This window comes from Lepidochelys kempii, chromosome 7 (genome assembly GCF_965140285.1).
Source record: "Lepidochelys kempii isolate rLepKem1 chromosome 7, rLepKem1.hap1, whole genome shotgun sequence".
In the NCBI taxonomy this organism is placed as follows: Eukaryota; Metazoa; Chordata; order Testudines; family Cheloniidae; genus Lepidochelys; species Lepidochelys kempii.
Genome location: NC_136386.1, coordinates 92,420,428 through 92,439,700, shown reverse-complemented (window position 1 = coordinate 92,439,700; position 19,273 = coordinate 92,420,428). Strand labels below are relative to the sequence as shown.

The following is a 19,273-nucleotide window of genomic DNA, read 5'->3' as shown; positions in this document are numbered from 1 at the left end:
TCTAATGATTGACATCTTCCAGGATTAGAGCATTAGTCTTAATTTCTATCATCACCCCTGCACTGGACTGATCACATTTCCACTATCACAGCAGGTTATATTTCACACAATTCACAGTTGCTTCCCCTCCCTGGTGTACTGAAAAACTTTTCTCCTACATGAATTAGATTCCCAGCTGATTTTATCCCCAAATACTGGTGAACTGCTCTCTTGTGTACAAAACACATCCACAAGCCTCATCTACGTTAGTAAAATTTGGACATATAATTCATCACCGGTGCAACTCCACTAGTAGCAGCAACAGTCAAATGCTAGTATAAATAGGACTCAGGCATTCTTACCTCTGTATCTGATGTATTTATCGATACTATTTGTATGTTTCGTGCAACATTACAGCCTTATTTAATTGTTGAAACAAAACTGCTCAAAATATGCAGAATGTAGCCTGTTGGGAAAGTGGGCACAAGGGCAGATCAATGCAGGAGAGCAGGGGATGGGTAGAAAATAAAATAACCCACTTTGCTCTCTCATCCTGCAAGATGGCAGTTTCCAAGCAGTAAATTTGTATTGTTTTTGCATGTTAATTGGAAAGAAAGCCTCTATGTTTCATATCAATTTAAAATTTTAAAAGAAAAAACCCACAGCAGTAGACTTTTCTGTAAGGTAGCTGTAAATATTTCAGAACATAGTTTCCATACACAAGGAAGTTAAATATAAATCCATTTAATGTATTTTTTTTATATACATGTATAAATAACTTATATTTTTTAATTTACAGTACACTTTAGTTACACTTTGATTGCATACAGGATTGTACATCATGCATTAAACAGATTATGTGTTTTACTAAAAAGCTTTTATTTTTCTTACCTGTAGAAGTATACAGTATGCTCTAAGATCATCTTTTGTTCGTGGCCTAAGAACAAACAGATTATACCAAAATCATATGTAAGTATAAAAAAATTAACAGTCAATGAAAACATGTATCTAACTTCTCAGTTTTGCTTCTCCAAAGATACCATATCTGTTGATCTTCTACAATCTATACATACTCTGGGTCTCTTTCACTGATCGGTTAGAAGAAGCAAAAGTAGTCTATCATTGTAAACCAGAGGCTGAGGAACCCACCATCCACCTACTTTCTGCCATAAAGAGTTCTTCCAAAGTTATTATAAGCAAGAAGCATGTTACTGTAAATAACTATGTACACAGGGAAAATGTCTTCTAAAAGGATCTCAATATGATCCTGAAGAACCCTTTGAAGATACACCAAGTTGATTGACCCTATGTATTCCTGAAACAATATAAAGAAGGATCAGCAGACATGCCCACGTAAGAGAAATTGACAAGAAACAACATGTCTTTTATTAGAGAGACTTGTCCATTGATCCTCTGCATAGAAAGCATAGCCAGAAGTGAAAAGTAGACAGGCAGGGAAGAACAAGGTTAGGCCAGAAACACTGGAAAGCATAGAAAAAAATCGCTGAAGCACCACTTCACTGAATACCTTCCTATGAAACACTGTACAACAAGATACCCAGAACTCCTTTTGGAAGCAAATGGTTGCTTTATACATTTCCTTGATTGATGTTTAAGATTTCTCTGCCCATGAAAATGAAGCTGATTCAGAGGAGTGTGTCCACAGTCCCTCCAAGGAGAGACCTTTGGCCTGCAATGTTTTACTAACAAAGCATTTGATTCAAGAAGAGACTTTGTCCTGTTTGGATTTTCTGACTCCTATGTTGAAGACTAATAAAAAAGAGAAAAACTTGACCATCAATACTGCTCTGTTCTCTTAAGATAAATCTTGAGAACAAACCAAAAATCTGAGATATATCAGTTTTCTTTTTGGGGCCATTTTAGATTAGGGTAAAATAACAGGATACTAAGACATGAGATACACTTCTAAGTCTGAAATCCTGGGGGTTACTTTGTTCCCTATGGAATATGCTGTAATGAGTCTCAACTAATATGACTTTTGATAATGATACACTCTGAGGAAGTGTTAGCCATGAGGTAAATCCCACAAGGTAAGTCCATGTAAGAGTCTGGAAGTAGAAGTCTCTGATGAATCCCTCTCATGAGAGCAGAAAGCAGGAATCATTCTTAAATGTCCTTGGTATTACAAGTATAATCAAACTGCCCACTTGTTTCTGATATAGGAAATGTTGCAGAAATCCTGGTGTGCTTTTTGTAATCATTGGCTTTCATAGTTTAGAAAAAGTGAATTCATTCTTGTAGCATCTATTGGAGATGTGTGAAGAGACAGCCTACAATTTCTGAATGGTCTATATTTCTTGGGTCAATTGTCCTCAAGGGATTTTAATCATGACCTTTTTGAGAGCTTCACCAAATGGTCCTCCTCCATGGAAAGGTGTTAAAGGGTTACCAGTTGCTTTGGTGGTTAGCTTTCCATAAACACAGCTATGTTTGTTTCCTGACAATGATGGTTGGGATCAGTGATCCTGTGGAGAATCAAACTGAGCGAATGGTGGCATCTACTATGAAAGAAGAGATGAGAAGTCTTCAAGATGGCCTGCATTATTTTGTGTTCGAAGGCCGTAGCTTTTCAAGGATGGAATTTTCAAAAGCTCTCAGCATTGGCTTACTTCTGCTTCCATTTAGGTCAATGATAAAACTCCCACTGGATTTAATGGGACAAGAGGAGGTCAATGCTGAGCACTTTTGAAAAACCCACCCCAAGTTTCCTGAACTATAATACAGATGCTCCAGCAAAGTAGATGACAGAGACAGAGGGCTGGAAAAATAATACTAAGGCCTGAATTTCCTTGGAATGGTTCTTTGACCTTCCTGTCCAACATAGTGCTTACGAAAGAAATCTTTCTCAATGAAGAAGATTGTTTCCTTTATCATGCCTGTCAAAACACCATCACTCTTGGGCACTGTAGACAGTTCCTTTCTTTGCAGCTTATTCAAAAGTTATTGATCTGCTAGTTTAGGCAATTGCTTTTTCATGGCTGCTCCCATTCTGAGTTTACTGTTCCTTAAGCAATCATTTCAAAGGAAAGTCCATGTGGCAGCAGGAAAATATATGACCACCTAGGCTTTAACTGATTCTTTCTTGCCTTCTTTTGGTGAGGACTCAAGAGCCAAAATAATCCTTTTAGTCATACTACTGCAGTATTCTATGGGGTAAAAAGTCTTTCTTGGGAGCTTAGTTAAGATTTTAAAGAATAGATTCAGACAGTTGTTCTTTGAGGAAAGAGAGTGAAAGGAAGTGGTTGAGTTGGAGGAGGAATCAAGTAGCACTTCCAAAGCTCCTAAATTTTTCTTGTATTTCTTTAATCTTGGATCTTAAGATCCAATCATGGATCTTATGTCCCCGACAGAAAGAGTCTACAGATTCAGAAGGAGAGAGGGGGAGGAATAAGCTCTTTTAGTGCTCATTGCATATACGATCCATTGCTCTCCATTAAATAATTGAATGAGAGACACCTTTGGGAAGACCCTTACCAAATTCTGGCTACTTTCTGAGTGAGGGGGACCTTGTGCAACAGGAACAATGTCAGCCAGCTAGCTATCTTAGCATCTTTTCTCTTTTCTATATTTGTACAGCACCCAACACAAAGGACCCAAATACTAGTTAATATAAATATTTACTAAAAATCATCCCCACATCTTAGAGGTGGGGGGAATCTTATGGAATGGGAGACGCATGGGGAGCTGGGAATAGTGTAGGAAAAGAAGGATTTTTTTCTATCTTAGAGGAGCATGGATGCTCTCATCGCCCTTCATGGTAGAGGATTTACCTACCTGCCTTTTTGAGCTTTATGACAGGTGTATCAGTGTGGTTTTGCTACTTCTTGCTGTTCATTTACTTTCTTGCTGCTGTTACTGTCACTGCTGAGACTTGCCTCCCTCACTGAATTTTTTGTGTGCCTCTTCAGGCTCTTCTGTTTTAAGCTATTACTGTTTGCTGAGCCACTTTGGTGGGAATTGGGAAGTAGCTTATCCATCACATTCCCCTCTATCCAGCAGAGATCTATCAACCAAAAGAAGCAGTAATGACCAAGAGTGGAGTAGGGAAAAGAATTCTGTGTCTGGAACACCATTGTTAACCATTGTAAGCCACTTGGTTAAGTATTACCCTGGCAATCGAAGAGCAATTTGCATTGTGGACAGGCAGCAGAGAGAAGAGATTCTGAAAGCAAAAAGCTGAAAAGAAAAAGAGGGTTTCCAGCTGGAAAATAAAGGTTTTTTGGAAAAGCACGACGGAGCTCCAGAGCCGCGTACCCATTTCCTAAGAAATTTCTAGCAAGAAGTTGGGGAGCGGTCCTCTTGAACCAGTGCCCACCATGACTGAGGATATATCTACATTGTAAAAAACAAAGAAAGGAAAAGAAAAAAAACCCTGTGTGTTAACTTGGGTTTGCTAACCCATGCTGGCTAACTTGGGTTAAATCAGCAGTGAAGACATGGTTAACCAGGTTTTTAACTTGAGTTAGCAGCTTGAGTTCAAGCCTTAGAAGGAACCCTGGGGTTGAACATGAACTGCTATGCCGAGTTTGCCATGTCTTTACAACCTGAGTTAGCTAATGCAGAAGTTGGTCCAATCAAAGATAGTATATCACCCTCCTTGTCTCTCCTACCCAATTTAAGTTTTTTTACAGTGTAGGAATACCGTGAGAGCTCCAGCTATTTCTGATCAGTCACTCAGAGGGGATTTGACTAAGATTTAGATGATCAGCAGATGTGTCTCTTCAAAGGAGAAACTTATAAAGCAAATAAGATGTAACTCAAATAATTTTTCATTCTTGGTCTAAAAACACGATAGATCCTTGTCATGTATTAAAGAAAGATAATATACTAGTACAATAAACCCAGATTTTTCACTAATGTAAATGTGTGCAAATGCTGGTTATAATTACCCTTTCCACTCCTGTAACAGACCATTAATTATTCCTTTTAGGACAGACTTCTGAATATCTTGAGGCTAGGAAGAATGGAAAGAAAAAAAAACAAACAGCATTAGGTTAAAGAGTACACTTCTTTTTTACATTTCATCTAATACAATTGTTGAAGCATGACAGTAGGATAATATTCTTATTTAAAGGATTAGGAATAGTTTTTACTCCACAATAAAACACAACTATTTGTTTTGTCTACTTCACAGAAAATATATAACTAAAACAACCCAAACTAATGACAATACAATTAACATTAAGGGGAAATTTATATCCATACTATTCTGCTACCTTCATTGAGAGAAATGCCCAGGTTAGTTCCAACTGGGACTACTCAGGTGCATAAAATTATCCACATGTAAATGTTTATTGCATTTTGCCCTCTGTTCACAATAAAGTAACATTAATAGATCAGTAGAAGAATTAGGGCTTTTACTGTTGAACAAAGAAACCAGGAGAAAATGTAAACTTTTGGTGCCTCTAAAAATTTGACTTTACCACAGTACTGTATTTGTGGTTATCCCTATACTTAAAATGAGGAATATCGCACATACGGACCTACACTGATCTACATTGAGCAGTGAAGTTTAAGATTCTAATTCCACCCACTCTATGAGAGAAACTGATTTTAAAGTGATCTGTGAGAAACCTTCAATGAAAATTGCATATATAACATTATTTTACTTACAACTTTCAGATGAATATTTAGTTCAGCTAGTTGAATTTTGAATACTAGGTCTACAGGTAAATTAGATTTGGCAAGATTTATTAAATTGGTTATTAAAATTCTCTCATTTTAGGACATGACAACTAAATATGTATGCAGAACTAATAATATTCAATTTCTTAATGAGTTGCTGAATATGTAATAAATGCTACCTTAACTTTCCCCCATTTCCAGTCTTCAGGGTTCCATTTTACTAATTTAGAATTAAAATACTAATTTTCTTATAATGGTAATAGAAAGAATGACCTTATGCTGACTTTAGTACTAGGTTAATTGTATAAGAAAGCTGTCCTAATTTTTTCCTCCATGCAAATTACCTTCTCTACAAAAGTTAAATGCCCAAGGTCTGCTGAATACTTCTTGATGATTCTAGCTCTAATCAACAGAAGCTCTTGTTTAATAGCTTGATTACATTTGTAAAAATTAGGAAGGGCAAATCCCATCAATCTAGTCAGTCTAGAAAAAGTTCAGTACATAGTTTTTTTCTTTTCATATATAAACTTAAATCTTTTAGTTTGCAGATCTTTCAAAGCTGTGCTTGGTAATACTACTAGCAGAATTTGAAACAGAAAAACAAATCAGGGGAGCAAGTGTGTTTTCACCACAGCTACACTTCCCAATCAAAACGTTATCAGTTTATTACATTTTCCCCAAATCTTTATTTAGATGTGACACCATAGGAGGATTATTAAAGTAATACAAATTATCAAGGCTGGATGCATAGAAAAGAAACAAAATCAGAGACCACCCTCGACAAATCACAGCTAGCTAGGCTCTCTGTCTGGTTATATAAAATATCGTTTAAGTTACCAGAATACCTTATCTTATATTAAGCCCTATTAAATAGGCACAAAACTTTTCCATTGGATGCAAACATGGAAAAAATATGTTTAATAAAAAGCTACATCATCTAAAAAGTATATCATCCAAACTTAGAGAGATAGATTTAGACTGGGAGTCCAGTGAAAGTGATGAGACAAAGATTGCACCATTGTTTTGAATCAATACATTGGGAAACAATATGTTTTTCTATTGCACAACTAAGTTTAACTTTTGGTATCACTAGTGTCTCTTACATATTATATATTATCTTATGGTTTCTTTTTCTATTATCTTGTTTTCCTGACTACTTGTTAGTATGTAAGAAAAGGTTCTCTCTTTCTACTGTCCAAGTCCCCAATCCTGCAATCTGATTATGAGGTCAGAGCCCTATGCTGTGCCAGGGCTAGGGTCCTTCTAACTTCACTAGAACACTGCACATGTGGACCTTTATACCCAATGTACAGCCTGCTTGAAATCAGTGGTGTCCTGCACAATCACAGGAATCTACCTGCAAAAGCCATTTTCACGATCTGAGCCTAAGTAAGAACCTCAGATGTTGTGAGGGAAAAGTCCTCATTACCATTTTTTCTTTCATGCCTCTCAAAAGAGAACAGTTTGGTACCATGCAAACAGATAGCTTAGAAGCAAACTAACGGTTACACAATATCCTTTACTGAACAGTAATATTAAGTTCACTATACCAGATACAAATATTTTTGTTGAGCAAAACACCAAAGGTCACACAAAATCAATCAAATAAAGAATAAAAAATTGACTATATTAATAAGTGGTCAAGAATAGCCTATACTGTACACTTAATTATTAAAGAAAAAATAACTTTCAAATTATTTGGAACCCATCATTTGCACATTTAACTTGCCCATGCATATTCATATGATTGTCACCCTCATTCCATCTTCCCCATTGCTTCCTACACTCATTTCTGTATCTTTTTTCAATCCAGATAAAAAGCTTTTGGGGCAAGGAACCATGCCTTGCTATGATTGTGCAGCATATAGCATGATGGGATCCTGGTCCTTATTGAGGCCTCTAGACTCTGCCAAAATATAAACAATATTATTAACTAAAAGTTGTTCTATCCGTAGAGTGCAGTTTTCAGGATTTTATGGTGATTTCACATAAACTTGCACATTTTATTCAATTTCAGCAGATTCCTCAGTTCATAATTGTGAATCTTTTAAAACATTTTAAAAACATCTTTTTTACTTACAGTATTTAGTAAGGCATCATAGACAGCATTCACAAATTTAGCATTGATTCCAGAGTCTTCAATGGTACTGAAAGGGAGACTGACATCTTTCTGCAAATTCAAATCATAAGCATTTTTTACTCAAGTTATTTCAAATGTCATTTTAAAATTCCCTTAAAAATAAAAGTTTTGGTGTGCTAACATCTGTATCAAGTTTAGAAAAAAGTATGTACAGAGAAAACAAATAAATTGAAAAGGAGTACTTGTGGCACCTTAGAGACTAACCAATTTATTTGAGCATGAGCTTTCGTGAGCTACAGCTCACTTCATCGGATGCAGTGTGGTGGGGGGTGGAGGGTGAGAAAACCTGGATTTGTGCTGGAAATGGCCCAACTTGATGATCACTTTAGATAAGCTATTACCAGCAGGACAGTGGGGTGGGAGGAGGTATTGTTTCATGTTCTCTGTGTGTATATAAAGTCTGCTGCAGTTTCCACGGTATGCATCCGATGAAGTGAGCTGTAGCTCACGAAAGCTCATGCTCAAATAAATTGGTTAGTCTCTAAGGTGCCACAAGTACTCCTTTTCTTTTTGCGAATACAGACTAACACGGCTGTTACTCTGAAACAAATAAATTGATAATTTTTTGTAACAACAAAAAAGAAACCAGGTCAGATATGATATTGTATCTTTTCAAATTCTAATGCAAGAATACATTATGTTAGCAAAGTTCACCTGGCTCCAATTTATCAAAAGTCTAAAATAATGGGACTACATTAGATGTGTCAGCTGATGGGTGATTTAGTCTACCATTTCTAGTCACTGGTTCAAATTCAAATTCAGCAACAGTCAAGAGCAACAAAATTACTACCACACAATATCTGTTAGATAACCTGTGTGACACGAATTAATACCCTCAATTCAGATCCCACTGTTTACATGAAATAGCACTGCCACAGGCAGATTCTGAAAAAAATAAGAAGAATTTACTGGTCATGGAGACTGAAGTACCCACCCATAGATGTGATCCTTTCAGAACTGGACTGAGGCACATTAAGAAAGCAATGCAAGGAAGAAAGCGTTGCCACAAACCATACTGTATTTGATTAGGGAATTGAGGGCTTCAGTCTCCAGGGCTGTCAGATAACTATTTTACCAGCAATGGAATCTAAATCAACAATAGTCTAAAAAGATAGTAAAGCAACTCCATAGTCATAAAGTATTACAAATTTTAACAAAATAATATGTATATAGTTTCATTTACTATAATGCAAAGTTAATCTTTCAGAAATGGGTTGTACAGAGACAGCTTTTATAAAGTCCTTGCATTTTCTTTAATTCTCAGGACACCAATTTTTGAATTTCTTTTGTTTTAAATCCTACAAATGTCCTTGAAACATTGCTTTACTAATACATGAATAATGGACAAATGGTTTACTAAAAACAAATAATAAATGGAACTAGTAAATGAAACAATGAAATACTATAACTACAAAGTGTATGGGTAAGGTAAACAAGATAATACTATGAGTCTAGTCTGTTTAAGAAAACAAAGATAAAAATAAATTTTATGTGATGGATTTATAGCATCCTGAAGATAGAAAGAGCTAAGCAGCATTCTGAATTGTTTTCTACCTTAAATGCAGCATTTAACTCCAGGAAAGAATCAAATGTTGTTAAATAAAAATCATGTACAGCTTTCCAATCTCCTGATGACTTAGCTTTTTCCATATCCTCCCTAGAAAGAAAATTCACAAATAAATATATATCACACAAGTTTATGTACAAATATTAAGCACTTTATGAAATAGACTTTGTACTTCATACTTCACTATTACTCCAGTGTCTTTCATCTCTAAACAGATTTATGAGAAGGGTGAATTTAAGAATGGACGTGTGCAAGTTAATTTCTACTTTAATATTTTACCTGAAAATCTAGAAACACTGATGCTCCAAAAGAATGGAGGCATTTGAAATTGGTTGTGCAAAATATATTTCAGCACTACCTGATCATAATATTTATTAATTCAGTGGATTATATTTCAGTATTTTAAAACAAATTAGTAATAGAATAATGTATTATCAATTCTTATGCAATGTGTAGAAATAATTTAAAATAGTAAGTAACCTCGTAAAACTGTTAATTTAACATTACAGGTACTGATCTTTGCTTCTATTACAAGCTTTAAAATTCCTAAATTTTACATAACATATGTAAGATCACATTCATTGTTGCAACCATAAAATTCAAAGATTCACACCTAGCTAAAAGCTGGGAGTTGGATATGTTATGTGAACATTTTAAACAGCCATAAAGAACTAATGTCTGAAATAATGGAAAACTCTAAATACCTTGAAAATAAAAGTAAAAACATTCATGCAAAGCCAATCGACAACTTATTTCTATTAGTAGGGCCAGTGTTCTCCAGCAATGAAAACAGTAATTTCAGATTTTCAAAGCTATATATTTCAGACATTTTTGATATGCTTTATATTAATAAAAAATATACTTATTGACAAACATGAGCAATATGTAATCCTTTACAATAATGGTGCTCAAACTTTTCCAGTCACACCCCGCACCTTACCAGTAATGGAATCTGTCTGCGCCCACCCCGCATTACTGCATAGCCAAGGCTTCCTCAGCATCAGAGCTTGGGCAGAAGGCAGAGCTGGGGTAGAACTGGGGGTGGGGGAGGAGCTGGGGCTGGAGGTGGAGCTGGTCTGCAGGCGGAGAAGGAATGAGGGCAGAGCAGGACTGGATGAGGACAAAAAGGTGTTGGAGGTGGAGCTGGTCTGGGTGCGGAGTGGGGCTGGAAGCGTGGCACTCCCTCCCTGCCCCCACCACGCACCCCCTGAACAGTCCTCTGAACCCCCTTATGGGGGCGCACACTACACTTTGAGAACCACTGCTTTACAAAAATGCCAGGCACTGAGGGCCAGAGCCAGGAAAGCTACGTGCTGGGTGGCAGAGGGAAGGAGCCAGCTGTGTGCAGGGGAGATGAGTGGGGGACAGGTGCTGTGGACATCACCCTGCATGCCCTGCTCACCCTCTGAATGGCAATTCCAAAAATTAAGGGCAATTCCGGAAATGAAAAGTCATTTTGGAAAAAAAAAAAAAAAAAGCAGTAATTGCACCAATTTCCAGAAAACATTGGCCCTACATGTTAGTGATACAAATCACAATTAATTTTTTCCTCTACAACATAAAACATTTTTATATATTCACTCATATGAAATAAACTTGTTTATTTTGATGAAACACACTGTAAATGTGAAAACAGATGTAATATATTCAAAGTGTTTAAAGGATTTAGAAGCATGTTTTGCTGAAAGTCAATGGGGCTTAGATTCCTAAGTCACAGACACCTTTGAAAATTTTAGTCAAAATTTATAAAATGTGTGGTAGATAGGCTTGTCACATTTCAGTTTTTTGATCACTTGAGTTCTGGCCAAATATTCTCTTTTACCAATTCCTTTGTGATACCTGACTCATTCTGCACTAAGTAAAGAAACACTTGACAAATCAGAACTTTTGAACTCCTACTGAATGTGAGAAATCTCAAACACACACAAAAAGCAACCAACTTATTAAAAGAAGATAAACTCATATGTCAGTAAGAGCAACTGTGAACTTTTCCTTGATAAATGAGATCAGTTAGGTTTGTGTTCTGACAGAGAGAGTAAATATGAAAGTGGAACAAAGCCAAATTGATTTGGCACAGTGATGATATTGTCCTTTTGCTAAATTGTAAGAGGGCAGCAGTATAAAGCTCACCTGTAAGGACTCTGATCTAAGTCCACAGAAATAAAAGGCCTGTTAAGTGTAATGCTTCTCACATAAGGGAACTAGAACGAAGGGGATTTCCCCCAGTATGGTTTCAAGCTTACTTACGCTATTTAAAATAGCACTATCATCAACAGAAAGGAGGAAGAAAAAAAATAAAAAGGAACTACAAAAAAAGTGAACTGCCGACAACAATGTCCTTTCACATAATATGAAAAAAATATTTCTACATTTTAAACATCTAAGTGAGAGGTGGCACAGCTCATATTATTAACTATTGTCAAAGGACCAAAAACATAGGAAGTTACAAATTAAAGGCCTGGTACACAATGTCTTCAGTCAGAGTTGAGGATGCCCAGCTCCTGATTGGATCGGACCCCAAATGAGTGGATGATAAACAGCAAAGCTTCAGAGATGTGGTTTAAATATCGAAAGAGCTTTTGTATCATGAGAATACCCCAGTATGTCTTTTCTCTAACTGAAACTAAATATCCACTAAATATCAGTAGTTCTTTCACTCCCCCACCCTCCAAGAAAACAGTAATGGTAGAAAAAATGCATGTGGTACTGAGCTGCTGATGGTGCTATCTTTTAGGTGATGCATAAAACCCAAGCTGAGCAAGGAATCATGACAATTTCCACAGTCACAGAAGTATTAATTCCAACATCCTAGCCAAAATAACTTACAAAATTACATTCTATCTAGCATTCTGTTGTCTTGTACTGATCCCATCACGAGAGGTCAGCCAGAAAATCAATATATTACATACATACATACTTAAATGAAATGGAAAGTCAGTCAATAAAAACCAAAACAGAGTTGTATTGGTTTTAACTGTATACTTACTGGAAGTCTTTCATAGTTTTGGTTCGGATGGGAAGGGAAGATTCTGGAGGGACTGGAGCTTTTGGTTCCGGTGGTAGTGTATCTATAGAGATGCGCTGCTTTTGCCTAACATCAAGGCAAATTGGTGGTAGATCTCTCACTTATTGAAAAATTTTAAAGAAGTGTAAAATGTATTGTAATCATATACATAATTTACAAAGAAAGATTGATTTATTTAGCTTGCAAAACACAAAGGCATATGAACTATGCAAAAGGACTAAAGTTTAAATTGTAATCTGTAAAGAGAACCTAAACATTGTTTTTGTAAACTAGGAACTCGTACATACGTGAAACTGACAGAAAATGCCTTTTCAACCAATATAAAAATTAGCTTAATTTTTTTCCATATTGCTCAAAATTCCATTTTTGACAAATATCAAAATTTAAAATTTCACTGTGGAAAAAACACATTCTCACTATTTTACTTTCCTCCTTCTCCCTTTTTGCAGTGAAAATAAGTAAAAGGAACGAGAGAAAATGGTATTTTCCCTCCCAAACCTTTAAAAAAAAATTCATTTAAAAACATTTCAAATTAAGCCAAAAATTTTCATTTCTTTTGAATGTTTTAGTGAAGCTTACTTACTGCCTGACCAGCTTCAATATTTATATTATATTAGGGCTGTCAAGCGATTAAAAAAATTAATTGCACGATTAATCGCACTATTAATAATAGAATACCATTTATTTAAATATTTTGGATGTTTTCTACATTTTCAAATATATTGATTTTAATTACAACACAGAATACAAAGTGTACAGTGCTCACTTTATATTTATTTTTGATTACAAATATCTGCACTGTAAAAAACAAAATAAATAATATTTTTCAATTCACCTAATACAAGTACTGTAGTGAAATCTCTTTATCATGAAAGTTGAACTTTCAAATGTAGAATTATGTACAAAAATAACTGCATTCAAAAATAAAACAGTGTAAAACTTTAGACCCTACAAGTTTACTCATTCCTACTTCTTGTTGAGCCAATCGCTCAGGTTAACAAGTTTGTTTACATTTGCAGGAGATAATGCTGCCCGCTTCTTGTTTACAATGTCACCTGAAAGTAAGAATAGGCATTTGCATTGCACTGCTGTAGCTGGCGTTGCAAGATATTTACATGATAAATGCGCTAAAGATTCATATGTCCCTTCATACTTCAATCAACATTCCAGAGGTCATGGGTCCATGCTGATGACGGGTTCTGCTCGATAATGATCCAAAGCAGTGTGGCCTGAAGGTTGGTTTTCTTTTTTGGTGGCTCAGGTTCTGCAGTTTCTGCATCGGAGTGTTGCTCTTTTAAGACTTCTGAAAGCATGCTCCACACCTAGTCCCTTTCAGATTTTGGAAGGCACTTCAGATTCTTAAACCTAGGGTCGAGTGCTGTAGTTATCTTTAGAAATCTCACATTGGTACCTTCTTTGCATTTTGTCAAATCTGCAGTGAAAGTATTTTTAAAACAACCAACATGTGCTGGGTCATCATCTGAGACTGCTAGAACATGAAATATATGGCAGAATGTGGGTAAAACTGGAGACATATAATTCTCCCCAAAGGAGTTGAGTCACAAATTTAATTAACACATTTTTTTAATGAGTGTCATCAGTACGGAAGTATGTCCTCTGTAACAGTGGCCAAAGCATGCAGGGATATACAAATGTTTAGCATATCTGGCTTATAAATACCTTGCAATGCCAACTACATATTGCCATGTGAACGCCTGTTCTCACTTTCAGCAGCATTATCTCCCATAAAAGTAAACAAATTTGTTTGTCTGAGCAATTGGCTGAAAAAGAAGTAGGACCGAGTGGACTTGTAGCCTCTAAAGTTTTACATTATTTTGTTTTTGAGTGCAGATATGCAACAAAAAAATTGACATTTGTAAGTTGCACTTAGTACTTTTAAAATCATTTTTATAGTGCAAACATTTGTAATAAAAATAATAATATAAAGTGAGCACTGTACACTTTGTCTTCTGTGTTGAAATCAATATACAGTAAAAGCTCTTTTATCCAGCACTTCACCAATTGTAAAGCTCTATAAACTGGCATTTCTGATCTTCAGTGAAATTCCGGTTTATAGGCCAGTTGGTGTGGGTCCAGAGCAGGGACACGGGAGGGGGTGTGGAGTGTGTGCTCTGGGAGGGAATTTGCCTGTGGGAGGAGGCTCGGGGCAGCGGGTGTGGCGCAGGAGGGTATTCGGGGATCCGGAGGGCGCTCATACAGTTTGAGTGCATTAGGGAACTCAAGACAGCAGGTTGGGACGCAGGAGTGGGTGCGGGCTGCCTCCGCCTGCAGGCACCGTCCCCATAGCCAGAGGGAGCTGTGGAGCTAATGCTTGGGGTAGGAAAGCGGCGACCTCTTCTGGCTGCTCTCAGGCAGAGGTGCGGCAGGCTGCCCCTGCCGTACCCCCAAGCATTAGCTTCGCAGCACCCATTGGCCGTGGGGACGGTGCCTGCAGGCGGAGGCAGCCCGCACCCACTCCCGCGCCCCAACCTGCTGTCTTGAGTTCCCTCCCGCACCCAAACTCCCTCCCTCTTAGTTAACTGGCATTTTTCAGTTACCGGCAACCCCCATTCCTCCAACATACTGAATAAAACAGCTCTTACTGTATCTGAAAATGTAGAAAACATCCAAAAAGTATTTATAATAAATTTCAATTGGTATTCTATTATTGTTTAACAGTGTGATTAAACTGTGATTAATTTTTTTGAGTTAATCGCGTGAGTTAAAACTGCGATTAATCGACAGCCCTATATTATATTTTTCACAGCTCTACCACAATTTTTTAGCATAAATCTGGGAACACAATATAGTAAAATTTCATTCCGTGGGCAAATTAGTGATAGAAAGGTGATGGAGGTATCATTTGATTCCTAAAAACCTACAGAATCACAGTTTCAATTGTGCCAACTTCTGTGACATGGTAAGGGGGCTTACTGCTCCCCTGGCACCCAGCTTCAGGTCCTCCGATTGGTAGAAATTTTGATAATACAGTTGATAATACAGTGCTGTCAGAAATGCTTCCAGTTGGATATCATTCAAGAGCCCTTTCCCCCATCAACACAAAGGCACCAAACATGATAAACCTAGAACAATTATGTAAACATATATTTGAGAAAATGTTTAAAATCAACATTTTTAAAATTATACCTTAACAGAGGGATGCATTGCTTACATAAAAAAAGACATTGATCTTTTGTAATTCTAGTGAAGTTAGCCTTGACATGTAGGACTGAAAACATTTATTTATCAAAGTCACCATCAGTGTCATCTCCTTCTAGGGCACCATTGCTAGACATATTCTCACACTGATCCTTGTCTGAGCTGCACTTGCATATGTCTGTGCAAGGCAGGCTGCTGGCCAAACATTTGCAGGATGGTGAGCATCTGGTCTTTGCACACGAGCATTTGATTAGCTGAAGTACTGATCTGGGACCACATGGTAATTCACACATAACTGGTATGATCAGTTCTTTCTCCAAGACCCAACCATGCCCAATAGGGGAGGGCAGTTTTGGATATGGTCGATCATCTCAGCGCCATTCCATTGCTTGATAATTTGCCCTCATGACACCAAGTATAAATAGTACCCCACATCAATGGCAATTTTTCTCAGTTTATCTGCTTCTTAGAAAACATCCATCAACATAGTTCTGTAAGTGTCGTAATGTTAGTCTTCAAATGGTAAACTTGGTATATATTAATGCCTCCAGTTAATTTATGACATCATCAGTGACTGTCTCATGCATTCCGAGAACCTTCAGAGTGAGGAAAGAGGCTTTGGAAGCTGAATCTAATACCGTCCAGTAAGATAGTTTGATAATAAGATAACAGAAGGGAACTGGTGACCTTTTAGCAGCCCAATTTCCTTTTTGAAATTCCTCCCATGTCAGGGTCAAACTTTTCACACCTCTTATTTCAGCGAGGTAGCAGGCAATCATCCCAGAATAGCTGGTTAAATCTAAAGCAAAAATGAATTTTGCTATGTCTTCCAGTGTGAGATACAAATTCTAATTAGCAGATCGAATAAAGAGCAGCAAAGTCTCAAGCATCTTCATGCATTACTGCACTAGTCCAAAAGTTGTCTTTGTCACCAATTCAAACTCATTAAATTTCATGATCCATTCTGTGATATTGTAGCTCTCCATCATGGACAATAATGGTCACTGAATACGGAATGTACACTGGATGTGTGGAACTCGTCTTGCAAGTCCTGTACCCTTTGAGAAACAACTTAAAATACATCAGTATGCTTTTCAAAGATGACATCTAGTTAGCATTTTTGAAGGGCAACGAGTGTTTGGGTGTGTGATTCTACAGCATATCACAACTTTTTCCCTACAAAAATGTGGTTCACAATGCCAAGTGTTATGTTCAATCAGGTCATCCGACGTGATATTCTCCAAAGATTCAGCTACTAGCTGGTATTCTTTGTCTCCCCATTGATGCCTAAAAATGATTGAGACCAAAGAAAAACAAGGATACTGTAATAAATTACTCTGGGATTGTAATTATGTTAAGTAATGTAAGTTATGTAACTATATGCATACCATTTGAAGATGGATTCCAGTTATTTCTGGATGGATGCTGACGTTTTAACCAGTGCCTCATTACAACTCCTTTGGCATAGTAAACAAAGTTCAATACCATTGAACTGCTTCTTTTTTGCTGAAGATGGGAAATCAATCTGAAGTACTTCTTCCATTTGTAGTAATCTGTAACATTAAAAAAATTAATCCAGGTATCATCTTCTGAACATTAACTGATAACATAGTACTTGTCAAGACTATGGGCGAAGGTAGGCAGGACTAGTGGCAGGAGCTTGAGATTCCGGAACTGAAGCCGGGGTCAGAGCCAGTATCAGGGTCAAGAGTCAAACTGGAGTCAGAGTCAGGAGTTGAGCCAAGGGTCAGAGACAATCAGAAATCAGGCCAAAGGTCAATACCAGGTACTAGGGTCTCTGTTGCAGTTCCAGGGGTCAATCAGGAATCAGAATCCAAGTCAGAGCTGAGATAAATACGGAGAGTTCAGGAACAGAGAAGCAGGGTAGTCATGACACCTAGCTAAGGATCCACGTTGAACCTCTGTGGATTATGGGTCACAGGGAGTGGGCAGGTAACAGCTGCTGCTGGGTGGCAATGTGGGAATGGTGTAGCCCAAAGTTATTACCTCCACAACCCACTTGTCTGTTGCAACATACCATAAGACCTGCTGGAAATGGCAAAGGCAGTCTCCAAAAGTGGGGAAGTGGGCAAAGGGTTGCAGCTTACAAACTATAGGTGAGGGAGGAGTCAAACCCTTGACCAACTCATGAAAATTGCTGTTTCGATGATGACTGGGTACTCAGTGATGAAGGGTGAAATGCTCTTCTCCTTTGGAACCTTTGTCTTTTTCTAGCAGGTTTGGTGGTTTAGCGAAAACTGGAGAACTGAGCTGGGAGCAATCACTGGGCAGTTTAAGACCTGCTAAATCTTCTGCTGTTTCACCTTTGTGCAGCTTGTCTTCGTCCATCCTTCCACGAACATAAGTCGACGTCACACCATTCATTTTGTTGTGAGCACATTCGTTCCATTTCTGGCCCAAGACTTTTGTCATGGGATCAGCCCAGAGCGTTTTCGGTCTGCCCAAAGGTTGGTTGTAGTCTCTGAACATCCAGTCACTGATGAGGGTTGTCCACCTATTGTCTTGCCGGCAGACTACACGACCCGCCCATCTCCGCTTTGTGGGGGTGTATATACCCAGACACCTTAGCATGGCCCTAGAGTCCTTCAGTATATGCAGGGACTTGTCTGTAGTTCCTGAGAAGAGTTTTTGACCATCAACCAGGAGGTTTTCACCAGTATTCTGAACCATTCTCAGAAACCCTGATGACTGGTGCCAAGATGTCCTGTGCATGACAATTGCTGTGGAGATAATCTGCAGCATCTAAGGACACTTGAAGAAAGGTTTTGGCTAATAAGTAAGGCTACGTTTTGGTCACAGCTATTTTAAATAAAAGTCATGGACAGGTCACAAGCAGTAAACAAAAATTCATGACCTGTGACCTGTACTATGTACCCTTGACTAAATCTTGGAGCGGCGGGGGGGGCGCTGCCGCAGGTGCTCATGGGGGGGCAGCCCAGAGGGTGCCATGGGTACTTGGGGGCAGTCTGGGGGGCACCACGGGTGCTCAGTGGGGAGCAGCCTGTGACCCCTGCTGGTGCGGGGGAGGGGGGTGAAGGGGGTGAGCGGCAGCATGGAGCCTGGGACGCCCGCTGTGGCTGGGGGAGGGGGTTCCAGGGATGACAGGCTCCCTACCCGGCTCCTCGGAAGCGGCAACATGTCCCTCCCTCCGCTCCTAACTCCGTGCGCTGCCCCTGCCCCAAGCCCTGGCTCCGCAGCCTCCATTAGCTGGGAACCAAGACCAATGGGAGCTGTGGGAGCGGTGCCTGTGGGCAGAGGCAGCATGCAGAGCTAGGAGCTGAGGGAGGGACATGTCACCATTTCTGGGGAGCCCGCAAGGTAAGTGCTGCCCAGAGCCCTCATCCCCTCCCGCATTCCAACCCCCAGCCTTGAGCCCCCTCTCACACCCAAACTCCTGTTGCTGCAGAGGGGTAGGGGACAGCGGCCCGAGATTGCCCAGCAGTGGCTGGTGCAGCTGTCCAGGGGCTGCCCAAGCTGCCTTACTAATAAGTGACCCTCCTTAACGATGACCTGAAATGCTCCTGTAGAAGATATTCAATAAAGGATGCAAACTTCTTGTAATTTGTGTAATCATACTTGTTCATGATCACCTAATAGCTTGCAATCTAAAACTGGAGGGTCATGGATAAATACGCCTTTAGACCTGCTGTTGATGCCGCTCGTTTACAGCATCTATCTGCAGTGAACTAAACTAGCGGTGAGAAAACAAAAATTCTGAGTCCCTTGTAGGAACAGA

The 19,273-nt window shown here is 38.5% G+C and overlaps 1 protein-coding gene across 5 annotated transcripts in view; it reads right to left on the bottom strand.

Annotated features, from left to right (window-relative positions):
- The window catches only part of HECTD2 (HECT domain E3 ubiquitin protein ligase 2), a 74,558-nt gene that overhangs the window by 35,566 nt on the left and 19,719 nt on the right, over window positions 1–19,273 (bottom strand). For 3 of the 5 annotated variants that reach the window (XM_073353822.2, XM_073353824.2, XM_073353825.2), the window contains 6 exons: window positions 16,905–17,069; window positions 12,319–12,457; window positions 9,320–9,422; window positions 7,706–7,795; window positions 4,890–4,954; window positions 871–916 (listed from right to left, as the gene is read on the bottom strand). In XM_073353822.2, the coding sequence (XP_073209923.2) occupies window positions 871–916; window positions 4,890–4,954; window positions 7,706–7,795; window positions 9,320–9,422; window positions 12,319–12,457; window positions 16,905–17,069 (608 nt within the window). Of the gene's footprint in view, window positions 1–870; window positions 917–4,889; window positions 4,955–7,705; window positions 7,796–9,319; window positions 9,423–12,318; window positions 12,458–15,529; window positions 16,804–16,904; window positions 17,070–19,273 lie in introns of those variants that run through there. The other 2 variants (XM_073353826.2, XM_073353823.2) reach the window with 2 other exon arrangements.